This window comes from Pan troglodytes, chromosome 10 (assembly GCF_028858775.2).
Source record: "Pan troglodytes isolate AG18354 chromosome 10, NHGRI_mPanTro3-v2.0_pri, whole genome shotgun sequence".
Taxonomy (NCBI): Eukaryota; Metazoa; Chordata; class Mammalia; order Primates; family Hominidae; genus Pan; species Pan troglodytes.
This window is the reverse complement of record NC_072408.2, coordinates 38,984,225-39,006,316: the sequence shown is the minus strand read 5'-3', so window position 1 is coordinate 39,006,316 and position 22,092 is coordinate 38,984,225. Positions and strand designations below refer to the sequence as shown.

The 22,092-nt window shown below is 49.0% G+C and overlaps 2 protein-coding genes across 2 annotated transcripts in view; both read right to left on the bottom strand.

The window, feature by feature from the left end:
- Window positions 1-1,467: 1,467 nt before the first annotated feature.
- On the bottom strand, window positions 1,468-21,405 carry MYO1A (myosin IA). The gene is made up of 27 exons (XM_009425086.5): window positions 21,284-21,405; window positions 21,063-21,178; window positions 20,701-20,795; window positions 20,377-20,481; window positions 20,135-20,181; window positions 19,937-20,000; window positions 19,626-19,724; window positions 17,179-17,282; window positions 16,929-17,076; window positions 16,313-16,431; window positions 16,145-16,231; window positions 14,505-14,570; window positions 14,257-14,361; window positions 12,285-12,347; window positions 11,882-12,082; window positions 11,485-11,711; window positions 10,942-11,142; window positions 10,621-10,714; window positions 10,015-10,164; window positions 9,845-9,913; window positions 9,380-9,454; window positions 4,105-4,239; window positions 3,271-3,377; window positions 2,801-2,933; window positions 2,496-2,648; window positions 2,193-2,320; window positions 1,468-1,942 (listed from the first exon to the last, which is right to left on the bottom strand). The coding sequence occupies exons 1-27, from the start codon at window positions 21,395-21,397 to the stop codon at window positions 1,816-1,818; spliced, it is 3,132 nt and encodes a 1,043-aa protein (XP_009423361.3). The 5' UTR covers window positions 21,398-21,405; the 3' UTR covers window positions 1,468-1,815.
- NEMP1 (nuclear envelope integral membrane protein 1) overlaps window positions 21,400-22,092 on the bottom strand; it is a 30,411-nt gene continuing 29,718 nt past the window's right edge. Inside the window, exon 10 of the mRNA XM_054663147.2 lies at window positions 21,400-21,417. The gene's annotated coding sequence lies outside the window, so the exon portion shown is untranslated. The remainder of the gene's footprint in view (window positions 21,418-22,092) is intronic.

Here is a 22,092-nt window from a genome sequence, read left to right as displayed (position 1 = left end):
CCCTTCCCCTCTCCCATCACCCCCAGCCCAGGGAGCTGACAGTGCCTTCAGCCCTGTGAAGGGAAATGCAGGATAGGGAGCAGCAGCTGCATGTTCTCCTGAAATTGCTTCTGAAAATGACCAGACACTTCACTGGGAAAGTGACGACAATTTGGGCCCTGGGAGCAGGAGATGAGATGGAGAGCGGGGGCGATGAGGCGCAGGTCACCACCCCACTCTCGGCCAGATAGGCTCTTCTCGGCCTGATTCTGAGAAGTCAAGGATGGGGGGAGCTGTTGGGGGTGGGAGAAGGCTGGCCAGAGCCTGAGCTACCCCTATTCTGAACAGAGCCACCCTCCTCCCAAACAAGGCAGGCTCTAGCCCCTCACCCGCCTGAAAACAGATGATTCCCCAGGTTCTATCTCAGCTCAAAGCAGGGTGTGCCAGAAGCACGTGGCTTGTGCTCAGACAGCAGATTAATCTGCAGGCAGGAAGAGAAGTTAATCAGTTCTCCCTGGCCAGCATGATAGCCGGCCGTGAGCTGCCTGCAGTTGGAAGTCAGGTGGAGGGAGACCCCAGCCTCAAGGCATAGTGAGTTAAGGGAAGGAAGCGGGAAGAGGTAGGCAAGGTAGAGATCTTGAGAAGAGGAAGAGACAGCCAGAGACAAAAACAAAGGCAGACCCTGCTAAGCTCTCACAGACCACAGATCTAAATTTTACTGTGACTATATGAGCAGCTTGTTCCCCAAAGGTAGAGGCCAGGATGGTGAGAGGCTGAGACAAGACAGAATCTATGAGAAAATAGATATGAGGGGGAGTAGGAAAATATTTAAAGCATTTTACAAAATATTACATATTGATATTAGTCAGAGCTCACAGAAACAGCGACAATGAGATGGTGTGAGATAGTTGGGAGGGTGAGAAAAAGATAATGACAATGACGCAGGAAAAATAAAGGAAGAGGAGAGGAAAGGGCCAGGTCACAGGGATGGGAGGGTCTTGATGAGGGAGCCTCATCAAGTGAGTGATGTGAAGTGCCACCTGCTGCAGGCCCCAGCTGTGGGACAGAGACGAGCAAGATAACTGTTGGCAGCAGTTTGGCATCTCGGGTGTGTGAGAAGGAAGGGGGTGTCGGGGAGGCTGGTGTGATGGAGCCCTGTGCTGTGTGTGGGAGTAGAAGGGGTGATGGCGTTCCCACGTACAGGAGACCCTGCATTCCCCAGCACCCCAGCATACATAAGCCCTCCAGCCTTGGGCCGCTTTTCAGGCTAAATCGCCAAAGGACCCCAGTTTCTGCCAAGACAGGGATGCTCACTTCTTCCCTCCAGGGACACACTTAATGAATCAGTCCACTGGCCACCTGCGACCTGAGCCCCATCCTTAACTCCCCCCGCAGCCCCTCCACCCACCGCAGTCTCTCTAAACACCCCCCCAGAGCTCAGCCGGTCAAGGAGCCCGGAGACAATTTTCCTTCTTTTCCTTTCTTATTACCTCACTAGCTGGCTCCAAGGAGCTTGAGGAGGAAAAAGGGCATGGGGGCAGGGGTCTAAGTACACCTGGGTGAAAAGATAGGGGGAACAGGGACCCACCCACCCTGACTGAACCTTTCCAAGCCACATGTTTTATTAGTGAGCAGAGAGGCTGCGGGTTGGAGGAAGCTACTTTTGGAGGAGAGAACAAGAAGGGTTTGGGACAAGGGTCCTCTTCAAGGGTAGTTTAATCCCCAAGCCATGCGCCACAATCAGAGGGGTCAGAGATCCTCCGACACAGGAGGGCAGAGGGGAATTAGTGCTGGTTCAGGAGGAAGCAACTGCCGTCTCTGCAAGGTTCCCCCTCCTCACTGCACAGTCACCTCCAAGCAATGACTCCCCTTTTTTTTGTAGCGTAGCTTGCTGTTGTCACCACCTGCAGGGCCCTGGACGACCTTGACAGCCACACTGTTCTCCTTGAACCTCACTGAGAACCTGGAGAGGGAACAGAAAACCAAGTCTAGTGCCCATCCCCTCACCCCGACTCCCGCATTTCCATGATGGCCCCCCCATCATGCGAGTCAGAGGACTTGAGGCCCCAGAGAACCTGGGTGGGGGCCTGAGAAACACCTCCAAGCCCCGGCCTGCACTGCCCTACATGCTTCGCTTTCTGATCCTGGTCACGATGACCATCAGCCTGGCCATCTACCGTAAGCCGCCCCTCACCCCCAGTTCATGGCCTCACTTCTCAGTCACGGTGACTGTAAGCTGCCTCTGCGTGGCATCCAGCACAGCCCGGTACATTTTGGTCAGCAGTTCAATCACATGCTCGCTGACCAGCAGGAAGTCCCCCTTGGAGCCCACCGATGACATCTTAGGAAGAGGGAAAAATAGCAGGAAAGGGATTCATTTTTTCTCTTCAGGAGCACCTGAGGGACATCAAAGGCCCAGAGCGAAAGGTCTGGTCCCCATCACCTCCAGCCTGCCCCAGCCCTGGGATGCATACCACCTTCTCCAGTCCAAGGCCTGCCCCACCCAGCTCTGATACCTCACTCAGATGCAAGCTAAAGAGCCCATCCTTGAGGCTGGTGACTGACACCCCAGCCACATTGTCTAGCCCAATGACAATTTTGGCCTGGGACTTCTTGGTGTCTGTGAGAATCACATGGCCCTTGGTCAGGAGGAGAATCCGAGAAGAAGTCTAGGGACGGAAAAGGCAAGGGTGAGGAAAGGCAGGATTAATTGCCCCCACTCCACCTGGCAGGGCGCAAACACAGCCTGCCATCCGCTCTCCAGATGCCAGCCCACAGCTCTGCACTAGCTGCGGGAGGAGTTCAGCCTGCAGGCCCTTACCTTGCCATTGCCACGATTGACCTTCTTCACGGCCTCTGCCATCAGAACAGGCCCCTCCTCCCCGCCTTTCAGCTTCTGCAGCTTGGGGTTCCCTTGCAGCCCAATGTAGTCACCACAGAATGGAATGGGGACACTGAGAACACATGGGAGGTGTGCAGCGCGACAAGGCCCGGAGGCCTCTTCCCCACCCCCAGAGTTCCCATCCTAGTCCTCCCGGGCCCTTCCCCCACATCCACGTATCCTCTGTCAGTGTCCACAGAGCACAGTCCAGGACCAAGACATCAGCACCACCTGGGGAGTTGTTAGAAAGGCAAATTTTGGTCCCCACCCCAAGACCTGCTGGATCAGAGACTCTGAGGAGGGACACAGCACCTGGGGGTGACAATTCTGCCAGGTGATTCTAAGGCACGCTCAAGTTTGAGAACTGCTGCGTGATGGAACTGGCTGTGCAGGGTCTGGGAGGCCCTCACCTCTGGGGATATGAAGCCTTCTTGCCCTTGAACAGTTCACTGGCACAGAGCTTTTCCCTCAGGATCTCTACCTGCTTCGGGGACAGCTGATCCCGGAACCTCTTGCACTGTGAGGAAGGAGGGACAGGAGCTAAAATCATAGAGTGGGAGGCAGGGCTGGGAAGGGAGGTGAGAAATATTGACTAGAAGACACTAGGAGAGGAGAGAGACTGAGGAAAAAGGACAGGCACTAGACACCTCAGGGAGAGGCCGGGGCTGGAGGACCATTGAGGAGGAGTGCGAGAACTGAGGGAGGCTGGGGGAGGGAATGGACACCATCAAATAAAAGCACCAGGAGGGCTCTATGCTCAGCTCTCAGGGCAAGGCTTAGCCCCAGACAGGTGCTCAATAAGCATTTCCTGAATAAAAGAACAAATTACTTTATGCTAAGTGAAATAAGCCAGACACAAAAGGACAAATATTATATGATTCCCACTTATATGAGGCACTTGGAAAAGTGAAATTCATAGAAACAGAAAGTAGATTATAAGATATCAGGGGCTAGGGGAATGGGAGAATAGGGGGTTATTGCTTAATGGGTACAGAGTTTCAGTTTGGGGTGATGAAAAACGCATATGGAGATGGATGGCAGTGATGGCTGCAGAACAACATGAATGTCGCTCATGCCACTGAACTATACACTTAAACACCGTTAAAATGGTAGATTGTATGTTATGTATATTTTACCACAATTTTTTTAACGGGAAAAAAATAGAAGAGGGAGGCAAAAGAGGAAAATCAGGGGGAGGGAAAAAAAAGACGAAATGAGAGGAGGGGTGCCTGGGCTCCACTTGCCTTCCACTGGTAGAAGAGCTGCTGCAGCTCCTGATTTGCTGTGCTGAGGCACTTGTAGGGGGCGGCTGGCCATGTCTTGTCTAAGACGTTTGTGGATGGCAAATTGTTCTTCAGCCCCAGTAGGAATTTCTGTACCTAGTTTGGGACCAGGGGGATTGGGAGTGGAGTGATAAGAAACACTTCCTGACAGGCAAACTGGCACCCAGATCCTGCCACTTCAAAGGAGGAAGTTAACCCACAGTGAGAAGCAAGGGGTGGAGCTGAAGAGATGGAAGGGAGTCACCTCTTGGATCTTTTTCAGCAAGAGGTGCAGGCTTGAGGCCGGGAGGTAAGAGCATGAATAGGAGACTGGAGGGAGAGAACGATTAGTTCCAACCAGAGACCTGCTACCCAGGGCAGTGAGGTAAGAGGAACCAATATGAAAGCTGGTCTCAAAGTTTTGCTCCTGTAGCTTTCTATTCCTTCTGTTCACAATTGCCTACAGGTGGCAGCCACTGTCTGTGTCAGCTGTTGGCTAGGTACCAAATTTCCCCTCCTCTCAAATCAGTCAAGTCCAAACATGTCAGCCTCCATTCAAAGGACGAAGGAGCAAATAAAGGAGCAAAGGAGAAAGAGCAAATGAATTCAGGGAGACAATGAAGAGGCCCAGAGCTTCAGAGCCCCCATTCCTCTCTTAAGCTGAGGGATCCAGACCCTCGAACAACAAAGAGGGGCTGTAAGCAAATGTGTCTCATGTCTGAATGAGCAATAGTCAGGGTCCTAACCACGGTCAAAAATCCAATCAGCGGAGGTCAGTTACAATTTGCTCCAGCCTCTGTCCAAGATCCCATGCTCTTCCTCCTTCTCTCTGGCCTTTCCCAAGGTTTCACTGGAAGTGCTTTTCTCTCCTGGGTTTCCTCCCTGACACTTAGAGCCCAGCCTCATGTCGCAGGACCCCTGCATTCCCTGGGCACACCACCCGGACAGGACTCTTTCCCATGCCCCTACCCAGCCCATGCGTGATCACTGTGTGCCTTAGCTCTCAATGCTCTCTTGACTCAACTCTGCCAACCTGGGAGATCAGCTCAAAGCCCTCCCTGATTCCCCAAGCCCCGGATTGCCTCTCCTTTCTTTGAAGCCCCATAGCAATTTGCCTACACTCGTCTTTGTACTATAGTTATTTGCATGGAAAACAGCTCCCTTTTCTAGACACTGAGTCCTTATAAGGCAGGATCCCAGGTCTCACATTTTTTTTCACTAGTCAACATTTATTGAGTGTCTACTTAGTGCCTGGAACTGTTCTAGGTACTGGGACATAACAGTGAACAAAGTCTTCATTTTCACTGGACTTACATTCTACTGTAGGGTGGAGAAGGGGACCAACTACACAAGCAAATAAATATATAGTGTGATGTCAGATAATGGCATCTGCTGTGATGCAAAGAAGTAGACCCTGAGGCAGGAATGAGTGGCAGCATATTCCAGAGACATTAAAAAGCCAGGGTGAGCAAAAATTAGCTGGGCATGGTGGCGCATGCCTGTAATCCCAGCTACTCTAGAGGTTGAGACAGGAGAATCGCTTGAACCCGGGAGGTGGAGGTTGCAGTGAGCCAAGATCGCACCACTGCACTCCAGCTTGGGTGACAGAGCAAGACTGTCTAAAAAAGAAGAAAAAAAAAGGGTGGCCAGAATTAAGCAGGAAGAGAGAGGATCAGAGAGTAGGTCGGGGCAGATCATGATGGGTCTTGTAGGCTGTGGTAAGGAGTGAAATGGAACACCATTGGAGAATTTATACAGAAGAATAGCATAATATGATGTTTTAAAAATTCAATACAGCTTATTATTTTGAAAGTTTTTTTAACTTACAGAAAAGTTGAAAAAAGATACAATTAACATCTGTATACTGTATGTTCCTCATCTAAATGCACCAACTGATAATGTTAACACCTTGCACTATCTGTGTGCTCTAACACACACATATGTGTGCATATAAATACATGCATATACACATTTACACAAATCCTTGCTACCCTACCATCCTAAAGTAGGTTATAGATATCATGACATTTTACCCTAAAATGTCAGCATGCCTCTCCCAAGAACTGGAACATTCTCTTACACAATCATAACTCCATCACCACACCTAAGAAAATCAACATCACTCATCCAACAGCGATCCACTCTCAGATTTCTCTACATGTCCTTTATAAACTTCTAAACATGTCCTTTGAAGCTTTATTTTTCCTTTTCCAGGATCCAATTAAGCTTCATCCATGGCAACTGACTCTTTAGTCTGCCCCAATCTAGAACAAGGATTCTTAAGTTTTTGTTTTTGCCTCTTTTTTTGAGACAGGGTTTTGCTCTGTCGCCCAGGCTGGAGTGCAGTGCCACCATCACAGCTCACTGCAGCCTTGCCCGCCTCCCGGGCTCAAGCGATCCTCCCACCTCAGCCTTCCAAGTAGCTGGGACTACAGGTATGAGCCACCACACCCACCTAATTTTTAAATTTTTTTTGTAGAGTCTAGGTCTCACTATGTTGCCCAGACTGGTCACAAATTCCTGGGCTCAAGCAATATTCCCGCCTCAGCCTCCCAAAGTGCTAGGATTACAGGAGTGAGTCACCTTGCCTGGCCAAGGTTTTACATCCCATAGAGCACCTAGCAATCTGTTTGTTTATGGCACAGAATTACTGAAGATATAAAAAATGACTTGATTTTTGGCACTTCCAAATGTCTGGAATTTTTATGAAAAAGTTTTACTAAGATATCAGGTTAAAAAATTAAAATAGAAAGAGGCAGAATACATAGTATATTGCTGTTAACTGCAGGAACTATCCAAGCTCATTGTAGCTTCCACCGCAGGTCTAGTGGGTTTGGTGGGTTTGGGATCTGGGCCTGTGAAGGCCTCCAAGACTGGAGTCCCCAGTCCCTAGTCTGATTTTATTTATTAATAATTCAACAAACATGCCTAAGCATCTGTCATAATCCCCTTTGTTCCAATTAATGTGGAGCCTCTGAAGGCTTTCTTCTTTTTATTGTTTGTTCTAGAACTAGAAAGTTCTGCCCTTTCCTATGCAGCCCTCCTACCCCCAGGTCTGCCTAGGGCCATGGGTTGCCCAAGCCTCTATTGATGAGGGGCAGTCTTAGGCAGTGGTTAAAAGCTCTAGAGTCAAATAGTTTGTAACCCAGCTTTACCACTTACAGCTGTGGAACCCCCGGCAAGTTATTTAACCTCTCCGAGCCTTGGCTTTTTAACTACAAAATGGGAGAAAGAAAAGAGCCTACCTCACAGGGTTATTGAAAGTATTAGAGTTAATGCATGTAAAGAGCTTAATGCATAGTAGATGTTCAAAAGATAATGGGTAAGGCTGGGTGCAGTGGCTCACACCTGTAATCCTAGCACTTTGGGAGGCCAAGGCGAGTGAATCACTTGAGCTCAGGAGTTTGAGACCAGCCTGGGCAACATGGTGAAACCACATCTTTACCAAAAATACAAAAAATTAGCCAGGCGTGGTGGCATGTGCCTGTGGTCTCAGCTACTGGGGAGGCCGAGGCTGAAGGATGGCTTGAGCCCGGGAGATGGAGGTTGCAGTGAGCCGAGATCATGCTTACTGCATTCCAGCCTGGGCGACAGAGCAAGATTCCATCTCAAAAAAGAAATAGGCTGGGCGCAGTGGCTCACACCTGTAATCCTAGCACTTTGGGAGGCCGAGATGGGCGAGTCACTTGAGGTCAGGAGTTCAAGACCAGCCTGGCCAACATGGTGAAACTCTGTCTCTACTAAAAATACAAAAATTAGCTGGGCATGGTGGCGCATGCCTGTAATCCCAGCTCAGGAGGCTGAGGCAGGATAATCACTTGAACCTGGGAGGCGGAGGTTGCAGTGAGCTGAGATCGCGCCATTGTACTCCAGCCTGGGCGACAAGAGTGAAACTCTGTCTCAATAAATAAATAAATAAATAAATAAATAAATAAATAAATAAAAATAAAAAAATGATAATGGATACTAGCATTAGTTACAGTCAAGGCAGTGGCAAACTGGAATAGTCAGAAACACTGGGGGAATCAGTGCCCAGTGCCCGCAGGCTTCTGTGAGGGTGTGATTTATTGAGACCCTGGTCTAAACCCAGCAGCTTCTGGGTTGACAATTAGTAGCTGCCTGACAATATACAGATGAAAGAAAAGAAAGAAGAAGGGCAGTCAGGAGATAACAGCAAAATCAGATTACAAGTCTCAGGTGTGTAGCAAGAAGCATGTATGGTGGGAAGGCAGACACTCTGGCACCAGCACAAGAGGTGATCAGGCAACTGAAGAGACCTGGAAGATGGAACTTCCCTGGGAAGGGGAAAAAGACGAGCAAATGAAGGCTCAGGAAGGCAAAAAAGAGGTCCAGAGCTTCAGAGCCCCCATTCCTCTCTTGAGCTGAGGGATCCAGACTCTCAAACAACAAAGAGGGGCTGCAAGCAAACATGTCTTATGTCTGAATGAGCACAGTCAGGGTCCTAACTATGGTCAAAAACCCAATCAGCGGAGGTCAGTTACCAATTTGCTCCAGCCTCTGTCCAAGATCCCATGCTCTTCCTCCTTCTCTCTGGCCTTTCCCAAGGCTTCATTGGAAGTGCTTCTCCCTCCCTGGTTTCCTCCCTGACACTTCTCAGAAGCACTATTGCTATCTGACTGAAGTCTCCAGAAGTTACTCTTCTCTGTCCCTGTTTTTCTCCCCCTGGGAGCTGTCTGTAAGTTTGAATGTGTAGGCCTTCCAGGTGGGTCTTCCCATCCAGCCTGACCCACGTCCTCCAGAATTAGGATAGGTCCTTCCTGAGATTTACTTTCTGACTTGCTGACAATAGTTTCAGAGGAAGTAGAAGGAAGATACAATTCACCTACTCTCACCCCAACCCTAAAATGGATCTTGGGAGGTTGAGCTAGTTAATGTGTGGATCACTCTACTCTTCAATGAGGCTTAGCCTCTTCAACAGTTGTTAAACATCCAGCCCCAGGCTCTTCACAAGGCTATTTGACCATAGACCAGATGGTGGGTGTGCTGAGACCCCTTCCTGCCACAAGGTTGCCTGGATTGTCCACTCATGCCAAAATGCTATCTGATTCTGCCCCCGAGTCCAAGGCACTGGGGCCTGGTCCCTGCAGGTAGCTGCCCTCTTCTCCTAGGACTTAAGTACATGCAGACTGAGGAAACTCTTGGGGGAAAGCTTTGGGTTGCCTCTTCTCAAACCCCTCTCCCAAACCTGTGCCTCCCTGCTCCATTCCTAACATCCACCCTAACCCCTACCACTTACCATGCTCTTGTAGATGAAATCTGCCAAGGTGAGGGCAGCCTCTGACCGGAAATATTTGCGATAATTCTTTCGGGCCTGGCAGAAAAGCACAAGAAAGGAGCCAAAGTGAAGATAGGCAGATTCTAGAAGAGGTTGTACTATTTTTCAACCACGCAAAGACCTGAGTAAGATAAAGAGCTGAGACTGTAGCTGGAAGTTGGAAGTAAAATCAGACAAGTTGGCAGTGAGGACACTTAGAGCAGAAGGCAAAGTTCTGCTGCCAAGTTAGGCATCTACCCACCCAGACACCTCTACAGGTCTCCCCTACAGGCCTCTCACTCCCAGACACCCACCCACACATGGACGGGCTGATACACAGAGGTGCGGCCTGGGTGCAGGCAGGACTAGCTCTCTGCTGCTCTAGCCAGCAGGTGACACAATCCAGGAGAAACAATGTGAGGAAACCTCTCTTCCACTCTCCATTACCTTCCACCCTCTCACAAAAGCCTGGATCAATAACACGGATGCCTTTATCTTCCCATAGCATTTCTTTTGCTGTAGAAAACATAGGAGTTGTTAGAAAAATGGTACCTCCTGAGCCACCTTCCATCTTCCCTATTAGAGTGAACAGAGTGGGACTTTGGGGATGACCATACCATGTTTCCCCGAAACCAAGAGGAGATGAGGATCTGACTCTTTCGCATCAGTTGGTAGTGGGTGCGGCAGCGCCAGCCTCGGTAAATCTTCTGTATGAGTGTGGCCAGCTGCTGGAGTCTCAGGCGCCTCTGTTCTTCAAGGTAGAAAAGCTGTGGAGAGGTGGAAGGGGGTGACAGAGAGACTGGCTCAGGGGAACAGTGCTGTCCTCTCCTATACCCCACAGTACTGAGGCTTCCCAACCAGGCCTTATTTGATCATTCCTTTGTCTTCTTAGTTCGCTCATTTATTCATTCAGTAAACAAGTATCTACTTAACTCTAACTTTGTAGCAGGCAGTAAGCTAGATGTTGATCACCCCAACCCTCAAGGGCTCTGCCTCAGGCAAAGGCACTTAGAGCCATGCAGCACCAAGCTCCCCAGGCTCAGGGCAGTGTAGGAACCCAAGAGTTCAATTCCCAGGGATACGGTTCCTGCAGACAGGAAGCTTCCCATCCACTGGACAGTGATCCATTCCAGGTTATACACGCTCCCTCCCCCTCCAGCCTTTCTCAGGTGGGCTCTTCCACCTTCTACCCTCACCAAATGCTAGTGCACTCTCTAACTCACAGTCTTGGGGCTTCTAATGAAGATCTTTGTCTTGCCAAAGGCCAGCTCCCCTGAGGACATGCTCAGCTCCCCCAGGACCTTCTCAACACCTTCCCTATGGAAGCAGATGACAGAAAGCTGCAGAGGGGTATCTCAGGAGAGAGTCCCCTTCCACCTTTCCCCTAATCCTTTCAGCCTCCAAGAAGTGATCATTCAATTCATTTCTCAAAGTATCCATTCACCCAGCTTCAGCAGATGTGCACTGCACCTCCAGGTCTCTTCCCCCAGAGACGTTTCCTGCACTGCCCTTTCCTGATGCCCAGTCTCCCCATGGGGTCTTACCGGTCTCCCCCATTCCAGTGAGGCCAGGTGCTCCGGCTCAGCAATCGGTACCTTTCCAGGAAGGGCCCATAACCCTGGCGGTGGGCATAGCCTGCCCGTCGCACCCGTACGTTCTCCAGCAGTCCCAGGTACCGAGCCTGGGTTGCCACCAGGTCTGAAGAGAACTGACCTCGCTGCTGATGCTCATTGGGCTTTATGCACCTGGTGGGAGGTGGGGTAAGGCACAGGCTTCAGGAGCTGACATCATTGCCAGTGTAACCCATCATATTCCCCTATGCTGCACACGATCCACTTCACTGAAAAGTTTCAAAGAAAGTAGACACGCTGGCCTCCCCAGTTTCACTCACTTCTATGTATTCCCTATCGAATCTGATGCTCTCCCCCTGTGGGATTCTCAGCTCCTTATCTGACTGTTTTCTGTGAGGAAAGGACCTCTGACATCCTTATTCCAGAAGCGCCCCCACATGGACATGTTCTACAGCGCATGGACCCTGCACGTGCCATCACATATGTAGCATGTTGCCCTGCATGCCAGCATGTCACCTGATGTAGTTGGGGCTCTTGGAATACAGATTCTTCATGAGGATGGCCACAGAACTCTTGAACTGGGCCCCAGCAGTCGGGGGGCGTTTGAGAGATGCCTGCTTAGGATTGCCCTCAGGAAACAAGGACCGAAGGAGGGGGTGCTGGGCCTTCCACATGGCCTGTGACAGGTCTCGGAAGAGTAGGTCATTATTCTTGTCAATAAAGCTGGTCACGTTGTATGTCACCTGTAAAGGAGCAGCTATTGGTTTGGAGACCCCACAACCTTGTCCCAGCACTTGGCCCTCCCAGTCTCATTGTGAAGTATTCCAGACTCTCACCTTCCCCGGGTTCCTCCCCCATTGACTTCAGTCTGGGCCTGAGCCCTAATCTCTGCCCTCCAGCCCTGCCATTTCACCTTGCCCGCATAGTGGCAGATGCGGAAGCAGCTGAGGCCCATGGTGTGGTCATACTGACGCTGGGCATTCTGGGTGACTTTGCTCTCGTAGTGGCCATGCTTGGAGAAGAGCTGGTTCAGCTTTGCTAGGAAAGTGGAGTCACTGACCACCCCAGGCCGCAGGCACTCCTCATCCAACATGGCCAGGATACCTCGCTGATTCTGGGCCGGGGGAACAAAAGAAGCCCAACCTAAATCTGGTCCTCCGAGATGTCCACGTTCTCATTGCTGCCCCCTTTCTCCACTCTTATCTTCTGCCCTCTTTACTGTCCCTACCAAGTGGGGAATCAGGGAGAGAGACAGGGGAAGGATGTTCAGGCAGTCTGGAAGGGGAAGTCCCACAGATAAGAGAATGACAACTCACATGCTCAATGAGCTTACAAATGATGCCATTATCAAAGTAGTCCACCTTTGTCCACGGTATGCCCTGGTCAGGGGAGACAACAAATTACAGGGAACACATCCAAGACAAGCCTCCAGAGACCTCACCAGATCTAGCCTTTCACCCACCCAACAAAGGACATCAGAAAGCCCCATAGTTCACAGGGGTCCTTGGTATGATTTCTATTTATGTCCCCATCCCTCCAAGGTTGGTGGAGAATTTGTGGGGTGGGTAGACAGACACACGGAAGGAATTGGAGCAGCTGTGAGAGAGGGTGAGACAATGCAGAGATCCCTGTAGGTGGTGTAGGGTGGAGAGGGAAGTGTAACATGTTGAGTGAAGATTAGGATAGAGATTTCTTGTGTGGGAGTGGGGAAGGATCCATGTGTATGTGCAACAGCGGCCACACTACTCTGTGCTCTATAAAACCACAGCACGTGAGAGTTTATCATCAAACAACAAGGCTAATTTGATACATCTTCAAAGATCTACATCAGTGATTCTCAAATTTGAGTGTGCAGCACAACCACCTGGAGGGCTGTTAAAATACAGATTTCTGGGTCCCACTCCCCAAGTTTCTGATTCAACAGGTCTGGGATGTGGGCCTGGAATCTGCATTTCCAACATGTTTCCAGGTGATTTTGATGCTGCTGGTCCAGGACTACCCTTTAGGAACCACTTTATCTACATGAGACTTTGAGACTATATAATGTTTTGAAAAGCAAGAATGGTACAAAAGCAGAAGACCCAAAGATAATCGTTCTCTACTTTGGGGATTTGCTGGGCATCAGGCCTACAGACAGGATAGCTCCTGATCCCACCCAAGGGTCAGACGCTCCAGGCTGGGACATTCTCAGGTATGGCTGGGAAGCATAGGTCTTTCTTTCCTCCCTCTATCACAGGTCTTTAAAGAAAACAAAATTAAATTAAGTTGCCTCCCACTTCATCCCCCAAATACCTTCCCCAACCAGTTAAAGGAATTATGATATTCTTAAAATACTGTGTTGCTGTAAAAAAGCATCCTTACATACTGACATGGAAAGATCTCGTTACGTGATGACAATAAGGTACAGAACAGAGTGTATTTACTGCCATTTGTATAGATTTTGTGGGGAAATATATTTACAAATTTGCTTGCATATGTGTAAGGACTTCTGGAAGGAAGCCCATGTTGGTTGCCTCTGGGTGGGGAGGAGAACTAGGAGGCTAGGGGCAGAAGTAGGAGGGAAACTTTCCTTATATACTTTCTAAGCTTTTTGAATTTTGAAGCATGGGAATGTATTATGTATCTGATCATTTAAATCGTTAAAATTAAAACATACAAAACAACTAAAAAAACTTTTTCACACATTGTGACCACATTGCCTGAAATTCTGTTATAACCTATTCCTGAGAGCTCACAAGGGAACATCCCTGGGAGGGTTTTGATGAGTGAGACTCTCAGCCATTCACACTTTGAAGGTAATGAGCTCAATCAGAGAGCTTTTCTAACACTTAGCCATAGAAATTGGAGCCATGGGGTACTTCTGGTGAGGAAGTCTGGGATCATGGTGTTACAAGAAAGGACAGCAACTCTAGCTAGGGCCCGGGGGAGACCAAGGACTCTGAGATGTTAGAGAAGGGCATAGAAAGAGATGTGGTTGGGCCAAACCCAGAAGAAATGTCCTTTTTATATTTGGCTCACAGTCTGCCATAGGCCAAGCACAGCTGTCACTTCCCTCTTGTCAGGACTTCCCACACATGTACCCTGGGAGGCCAGGGAAGTGAAGAATGGAGAGCAGAGGATTAGGGCTACTTGGTAATGCTGGAATGATCTACTATGCAAGGGAAACATTTTGTCCTCTGTGTTCCCATCTGGGGACGATGTAGAGAAAATTGTGATCAAGGAGAAAGGAAGCTCTGGCATATGCCTAGAAGTTGTTTAAGAGGGGGAAGTAGAAAAGACTTGGTTTACTTCTCTCTTATATTCCTCTTGCTCTTCTTTCAGGGTCATCTCTATGAACACCTGCTGCAGCTTCTCATTGCAGTAGTTGATCACAAATTGCTCAAAGCTATTATCCTGAGAGAGGGAGCACAGGTCAGAGAGCTCACTCCAAGACTGTTTCTCCCTCTCAGTCCTACCTCCCCTCCCTCACATCCCCCCTGTGAGCCTGTCCACCTCTAATCCTAGGGGAGCAGGGTGCTGAGGTGAGGCACTCTCACCTCTAATATCTCAAAACCGTAGATATCAAGGACTCCCATTACCTTCTTCTTTTCCCCGATGCCCACCTGAAGAGGAGAGAAAGACAAATCTGAGGACAGGCCCCCTCTGCACACCAGGCCAGGTCCTTCTGGAGCGGATGGGATTGGAGTAGGGGGCAAACAGAACTAGCAAGAGCTTTGCCAAACTGGAAAGGAATTGTTGTGATTTTACTCTCCCTCCTCCACATACTAGAGAACAAGCAAAGAGGGAGGAAAGGAGGAAAAGGAAGATACAGATAGATTCCAGGATGGTGCTCCGATGGTACCAGGTAGAAAGACAATAAAACCTCTCAGGACAATAACCATCTCTTATATTTGTAGAGCATTTTACAAAAGATTTCATGTCTGTATTTATCATAACCTTATAAGGTATTATTGTTCCCATTTTACAGATAACAAAGTCAAATTTCAGAAGGATAGGTACTTACCAAGCCTAGACTCAAATTCCTTCTTATTCTACTACCTTTCAGTAATAGCTTCTAAATAGATGGCACTTCCATGAGGATAATTTGTTAATAACAGCTTTACTGAATATAATTCACATACCGTGTACAATTCAGTGGCTTTTTAGTATATTCAAAAGGTTGTACAACCATCACCACTACCTAATTTCAGAACATTTTCATCACCCCACAAAAGAAATCCTATACCCATTATTAGTCACTCCCCATACCCCTCTCCCCCCAGCCCTTGGCATTCATTGATCTACTTCCCATCTCTATGAATTTGCCTATTGTGGACATTTCATATGAATGGAATCAAACAAAATGTGGTCTTTTGTGACTAGCTTCTTTCACTCAGCATAATGTTTTCCAGGCTCATCAATCTTGAAGCATGTATCAGTACTTCATTCTTTTTATGGACAAATAACATTCTTTTGTAAAGATATACCACATTTTGTTTATCTCTTCATCAGTTGATGGACATTTGGGCTGTTTCTACTTTTTGGCTATTACAAATAAGGCTTCTGTGAACATTTGTGCACAAATTTTAGTGAGGACATCTAATTTCAGTTCTCTTGGGTATATACCTAGGAGTGGGAATTGTGGTATCATATGGTAACTATTTACATAATTTATCTGATCCTTATTAAACCCTGTGAAGCAGGTAGGAATGCATTAGTGTTTCTTAAATAGTTTTTTATTTAACTTATTTTTTTTCATAAAATATAGAGTTGGGGTCTCACTATATTGCCCAGACTGGTCTTGAACTACTGAGCTCAAGTGATCCTCCCACCTCAGCCTCCCAAAGTCCTGGGATTACAGGCATGGGCCACCACACCCAGCATATTAGTGTTTCTTAGTGGGCATTTCCAAATCAGGACACTGAGGCCCAGAACCTTTGTGAAATTGAAAGTCCACATGACTTTTTACTTAATTGAAAGTCCACATGACTTTGAATTAAGTAAGTAGATGATATATCCAGATTGTCTAACTCAAAAGCCAGTGATGTTTCCATGACAACACACTGTTAGAAGGAACTGTACCCTCCCCATCATCCTCCCTACTCTGCTCATCTCAGAAACCAAGATATAGGGCTGGTGACAGGGCAGGAAGGTGAGGCAGACAGGAGAGCATGGAGAAAGGAGAGCGGCCACTTGCCTTGATGCTCTCATTGATTCGATTCACTATCCAGTCAAAGAGGCGGCTGTAGATGTTCTTAGCCAGGGCGTCCCGAGCATACTGAGCCTGTGGGTGAGGCCCAGCTGATTAGGGTGGCATCACAGAACAGGGTCGAAACAGCTCCCTCCACTCCAGTGAGCTCCTTACCTGCATAACATTCAGTGCAGTGACCACCTTTTCCTTGGCTGTTTCCATGGTCCTCGAGCACAAAGCTCTCTCTACTTCTTCTGAATTCAAGCCCACCATCTCCCCAATCTCCCGAACACCTGGGGTAATGAGAAAGTACAGCATGTCCTTAGAGGCAGCTTTCTCTCAGGGGAGGGAGTGCAATCTGATAAGTGAAACTGCCTGAGACACTGGTGTCCTGGGGTCTCACTGGAGAAGTCATTGCAGCCAACCCAGAACATGGCCCTGGAGGAATCTCAGGGAGTTGGGGGACGGGAGAAAGGGGATCTGGGCATTTTGCATGTATCATCTACTTTAACATGAAAATCTCCTGAATTAGGTGTGATTATCCCCATTCTGCAGAAGAATCAACTCAGACTCAGAGAATTTCCAGACCTAGATATATCAAATTTCAAAAGCTCATTCCAATATGCTTCATCAGGAGTTCTCAGTGAGTCTGTTTAGGGGAGAACTCAGGAGTGGGCTGAGTGGGACTGCATCAGGGTGAGATCAATTATGCTAGAGATGGTAGAAGGACACGACTTGTAGTAGGAAATTCAGGGTCTGGGTAGGAGCTCCAGCAGGCTGGGATGCAGACCTCTCCCATCACGGATGCCACTTGCTGGTATCCCATTGGCCTGGAACTCATCAGCCACCAACACGTTCCCCAGCTTTAGCACCATGGATGTCACCTCTAGCACTTGTCGAATCTCCTCCTCCGAGAACCCAATCACTGCCATTGCACTCTTAGGCAGAAAGCAGAAATCAAAAGCTGAACTGCTGGTGCCAGTCCAATGCGAATAGAGGATGACCTAAGGGCCCAAGCCTGCCTCACCCTGGGCACCCACCTGTACAGCCCTGAAGCTGGAGGCGTCGTCCATGCCATCCACCCTGGATACTTCATGATTCAGATAGGCATAGCCAGTTGTATCCCGCTCAAGCTTCAGGGCCTCTGGGAGGGCCAGTGTTGGGGAAGATGGTTAGTACCCAGGCTCTCTGGAGCCCTCCAGCCTTGACATCTCACAGCCCTTACCCTAATGGATTCATTCATTTATCCAAAGGAGTCATTTTTGTTTTGGGTTCTTCCCCTGCCTCCTTTGTTTTGGGATCATTAATTCCTGTGATGATAGACTAATTTTTGTTGTTGTTGAGACAGGGTCTCACTCTGTCACACAGGCTGGAGGGCAGTGGTGCGATCTCAGCTCACTGCAAGCTCCACCTCCCAGGTTCAAGTGATTCTCATGCCTCAGCCTCCTGTGTAGCTGGGACTATGGGTGCATGCCACCACGCCTGGCTAATTTTGGTATTTTTAGTAGAGATGGGGTTTCTCTATGTTGGCCAGGCTGGTCTTGACTCCTGCACTCAAGCAATCCACCGGCCTTGGCCTCTCAAAGTGCTGGGATTACAGGCATGAGTCACTCGGCCTAACAGACTAAATTTTTAAGTATACTTTTAAGTAGTGTTTAGGGTTTTGATGCTCATATTGATTGGGTTTTCCCCCAACTTTTATGAAACAAAACCCTCATTTTACTCTTCTCCCTACCCTCAGGGTTCTAAACAATAAAAATAAACAAGCAACCCTTCCATCCTACGCAGGTGCCTCTGGACGGTGAAGGTAAGGGGAGAAGGGTAAGCGCATATCTCCTGCCTGCCCCCAGCCTCAACTCTTGGCGTGGGTTGCTCATTCATTGTTTGAACACCAAACACCAATAAAGTGGCAGGTAGCATGTTCCCTGACCCTGACACCTCTTCTGAAAAGTTTTCTCTGATGCTGAGGGCCTGAGCCAAATGGCTGTCTTGCATTCCCCACTGGTGAATCTATATCCCAGCCCATATCATATGGGCTAGGTTTTGTTTTTTTCTGTCTCTCCCATAAATGAGCAACTTGTGCGTTGGGACTGTGTTTCTCATCTCCATATTCTGTGTGCCTTTCTGGCATGCAGGAAATTTTCTCTTTTTAATAAATGAATCAAGTGAGTGATCAAAGCTGTTTCCCTAGGATGGGAGGGATTCGGTTAATCATGGAGTTTGAGGGATGTCAATTATCTGGTATGCAAATGATCTGAAAATCAGGGAGTATCCCTCAAACTATAGTCTAATGGCAGCTCCCCCAGCACACAAAGTTTGAAACAAGGGCCTGCTAAGGAGGGGTATCTGGAGGGAGAATGAGTCAGAAAGTCTGGGGATGATGATACCTGGGAGACCTCATCTAGAGTTGATTTAAACCAATAGATGACAGACCAACCAGAACAAGACACAAATGCCCATGATGCAGACAAGTTGAACATAACCAAAACTATTAAGCCAGGAAAGAGCATGAGATCTGCAGGGGTTCCTGAAGATCATAGAGATCTCCAAGAGTGGAAAAGGAGATAGCACAGGTCTAGCATAGAATCACCAGAAACCAAAGAGACATTCTTAGGGGCCAGACACCCACGGTGCTCACAGCCAGAGAGGAGATTGGGAGGCAAACTCCAGTAGGGCTTAAAGTCCACCAGACACTCCAGTGATGCCCACCCAGAGCCACTTCAGGCCAGTCCAGCATCCAGGCTGTGATGGACCCTTCCCCAGGCCAAGCCAAGGGGCTCTAGGTCTTCTGCTCTTATAGCCAGCTGCACAGGCCTGATGGCTCCGATCACACAATATTACAATGGATCTGCTCACACACCTCTTATCCCTAGAAGACTACAAGTTCTTCGAGGACAGGGTCATGTCTTACTCAACTCTGTATCCCTAGAGGCTAGCATAATATTTGATCATAGGTGTTCAAGAGATGTTGAATGAATGAATGAATGAGTGAGTGAATGAATGAATGAAAAGAAAATCAGGAACAGGGTCCTAGGTAAGGCAGATGTAGACCCAGGACAGCTTCAACTAGAGTTCACTGAAAGTTCCTGAACACTTACAACATTCTGCCTGCTTCCCTGCTTTAATTAAATCCCCTTAAGTTGAAGGTAGGAAGGAAAGTAGATGGATATAAGTGTTTTATATTTGAAGCCAGCTCAGGGAAAGCAGAACCCAGGCAGGAAAGAGGAACGAGAACAGTGAAGAGGCAAGAAGGCATATCCCTGGCAATAAAACCCCAGAAAAGGAAGAGAACACAGGGGTAAAGGAATTTGTTCCCGACAATGAGTGGGTGAGGCTGAGAATGGGAAATGCAGCAAGGAAAATCTGGGAGGCTCAAGGGAAGAGGGCTGTAGGGGCCCAGAGGGAACAGGGGTTCTGGGACTGAATGGAGGTTGGGGACTTTGCCATGTGTCACTCATGAGGACACATTCCCCATGCAGGCACATACTCAGCAGCTGTTCATCTGCTCCAGCCAGCAGCTGATAGAAGATATGGAAGTTCCTTTCTCCTTTGAGCTGCTTCACCACTCGGGATTTCTCAAGCAGATCTGGCAGAGAATTAGAAAAATAATATCCTGAGGGCCTGGGAGATGCCGTAGCTTCTCCAGCCCTACTGGAGAATGCCCCCACCGCCGGCATTCCTAGTGGTTGGGAAGTCTCCTTGACATCTAACATTCTGCCTTTCTACAGGAACAGATTAGCAGAAAGGGCCATGGGAGGCAGGTGGAAGACAGGTGAGTGGAATTGGGGAGACACGTACAGTTTGTGATGACACCACCGAGGGGGGATCCCTTGAAGTCAAATTCAATATCCATGTATTTTCCCTTCAGAGAGAGACCAGAGAGAGAGACTTAGCTTCTTCCTCTTCTCACCACCCTGCCTGGAAGGGGTCTGTGCCACATTCCTCCCTCTTAAGCCCCCACATCCTCTCTTCCCAGGTGGGGAGACATTTACTCACAAATCGGGAGGAATTGTTGTTGCGAATGGTCTTGGCATTGCCAAAAGCTACAGAGATGAGGAGGGGAGAAGTGAAACTCTAGAGAAGGGAAAGGAGGAAGGGCTTCCAGTCCTCATGACAATCTCAGATTTTTCTGGGCCGAACAAGAGAGGTGATTTTGCAGCACTGGGGAAGAGGGTCTAGGGCTCAGTGATTCTGGGGGTTAGATGGAGGGTGGAGAGGGCAGAGAGCAGAATTCTCACCCTCCAGCACTGGGTTAGACTGTAGCAGCTGCTCCTTCACAGAGTTCACCTGCTCTCCTTTCCCACAGACGGCAGCCACATAAGACATCACCAGCTTGCTGGCCTCTGTGCAGGCGAAACGCTCTCATGGGTCCCCACCCAGGACTAGCCCATCCCCCCACCTCCTTAACTTGCTTCACCCCAGTGCCTCACCACCCCTTGGAGTCAGAAAAAGTGGAAAGGAAGTTCTGTGGGGTGGAGGGTCAGGTCTAGGTCTGGCTTGCAAAGAGACAAGGAAGCAGTTCCAGAGGTGACTCCATGTGTTCCCCCAGCCAGGGGCCTCACCAGTCTTCCCGGATCCACTCTCGCCTGTGATGAGGATACACTGGTCTCGGTCCCTGTCCCTCAGTGACTGGTACGCCACATTTGCCAATGCGTAGCTTGTGGGGAGGAAGTGGGCAATGACTATTGTGAAACCAGTTCAAGACACCATCTTTCACTCAATCTCCAGCACGCAGGTTCATCCACTCTCTCTACTTGGAGCAGACTGGGCAAGATGTGACAGGCCTTGGAAGGGGCCTCCAGAAGGCCAGGGAAGGAAGGGGCAGCTGGAGAAGCCCCTTCAGGGGAAGGGACAAACGAAATTAGGATGACTCAGGGTCAAGAAGCTGGGGCCCTGTCAGCCTTCCCTTGGTCCCCCTACTCACATATGGGGCTTCAGCTCATAGAAAGTATAGTCTTGATATTTGGCAATGAACTCTGGCCCATAGATGGGAAGCTGTTGATAGGGATTCACCGAGATCACCACATTCCCAATGTAGGTCTGGAGCCAGGAAGAAGGTGAAGGGAATGAGCTTGAGGGTGAGGTGGGAGCCTGTGACCTCTCCAGCCACATATCCACAGCCAGAGGCACCCATATGACACTCACATAAATCTCCTTGTTTTCATAGCGAAGCTGAAGATTCTTGAGCAGTGACTCCTCCACCAAGGGTTCCAGGAGGACAAGATCCTCCACCCCCACAGAACCTTCCAGGAGAGGCATGTCCAGAGGGGCCACTGATCCTGGGAATAAGGGGCACAGTTTGCTGATGTCCACTCAGCTTTAGGGGCCAGTAACTGTTTAAGGGGAGGATGGCAGAAGGACCAAAAGAGCCTTCCTCTCTTCCTACCCTGGCCCTAAAGAGAGCCCCCAACCTAGGAGAGGCCTCTGGACCAGCCCAAGCTAATAGGGAGGCTGAAACTCTCAGCAGGAGGTGGGGGAGATCCTCTGCTGCCTGGGTTACAGTTGGTGGGGGTGGGGCAGGGATGGAACAGGAACACCTTCCTCTGACCACCAGGGGAAGGCAGGCACCCAGTGGGCTACAACTGGGGGAGCAGAGTTGTGACTGAAGGAGAGAGGGCTGAGGAGGAAAGTGTAAGCAAAGACTTGTGCTGCCGCCAGGTACAGAAAGCCCTCTCTCTCCTACAATGGGCCCTGGCCAGGGTCCAGACTCCCCATCTCCCCCCAGTGCTTCTTCTCAACACCTTACCTCTCACAGCCCCTATTAAAGACACCCAACCTACCCATATCCATTTCAGAAGTTCTTCCAAAGGTCTCTCCTTCCCTGTCATTGCTACAGTGAGCTTCATTTTTAAAATGGGAACTGGACAAGGCAGAATTATAGAGGATAGAGGCAGGATTCCTCCATAAGAGATTAGAATTTCCCAAAGAAAATGAAAGTGGGGTTTGCTTCCCCA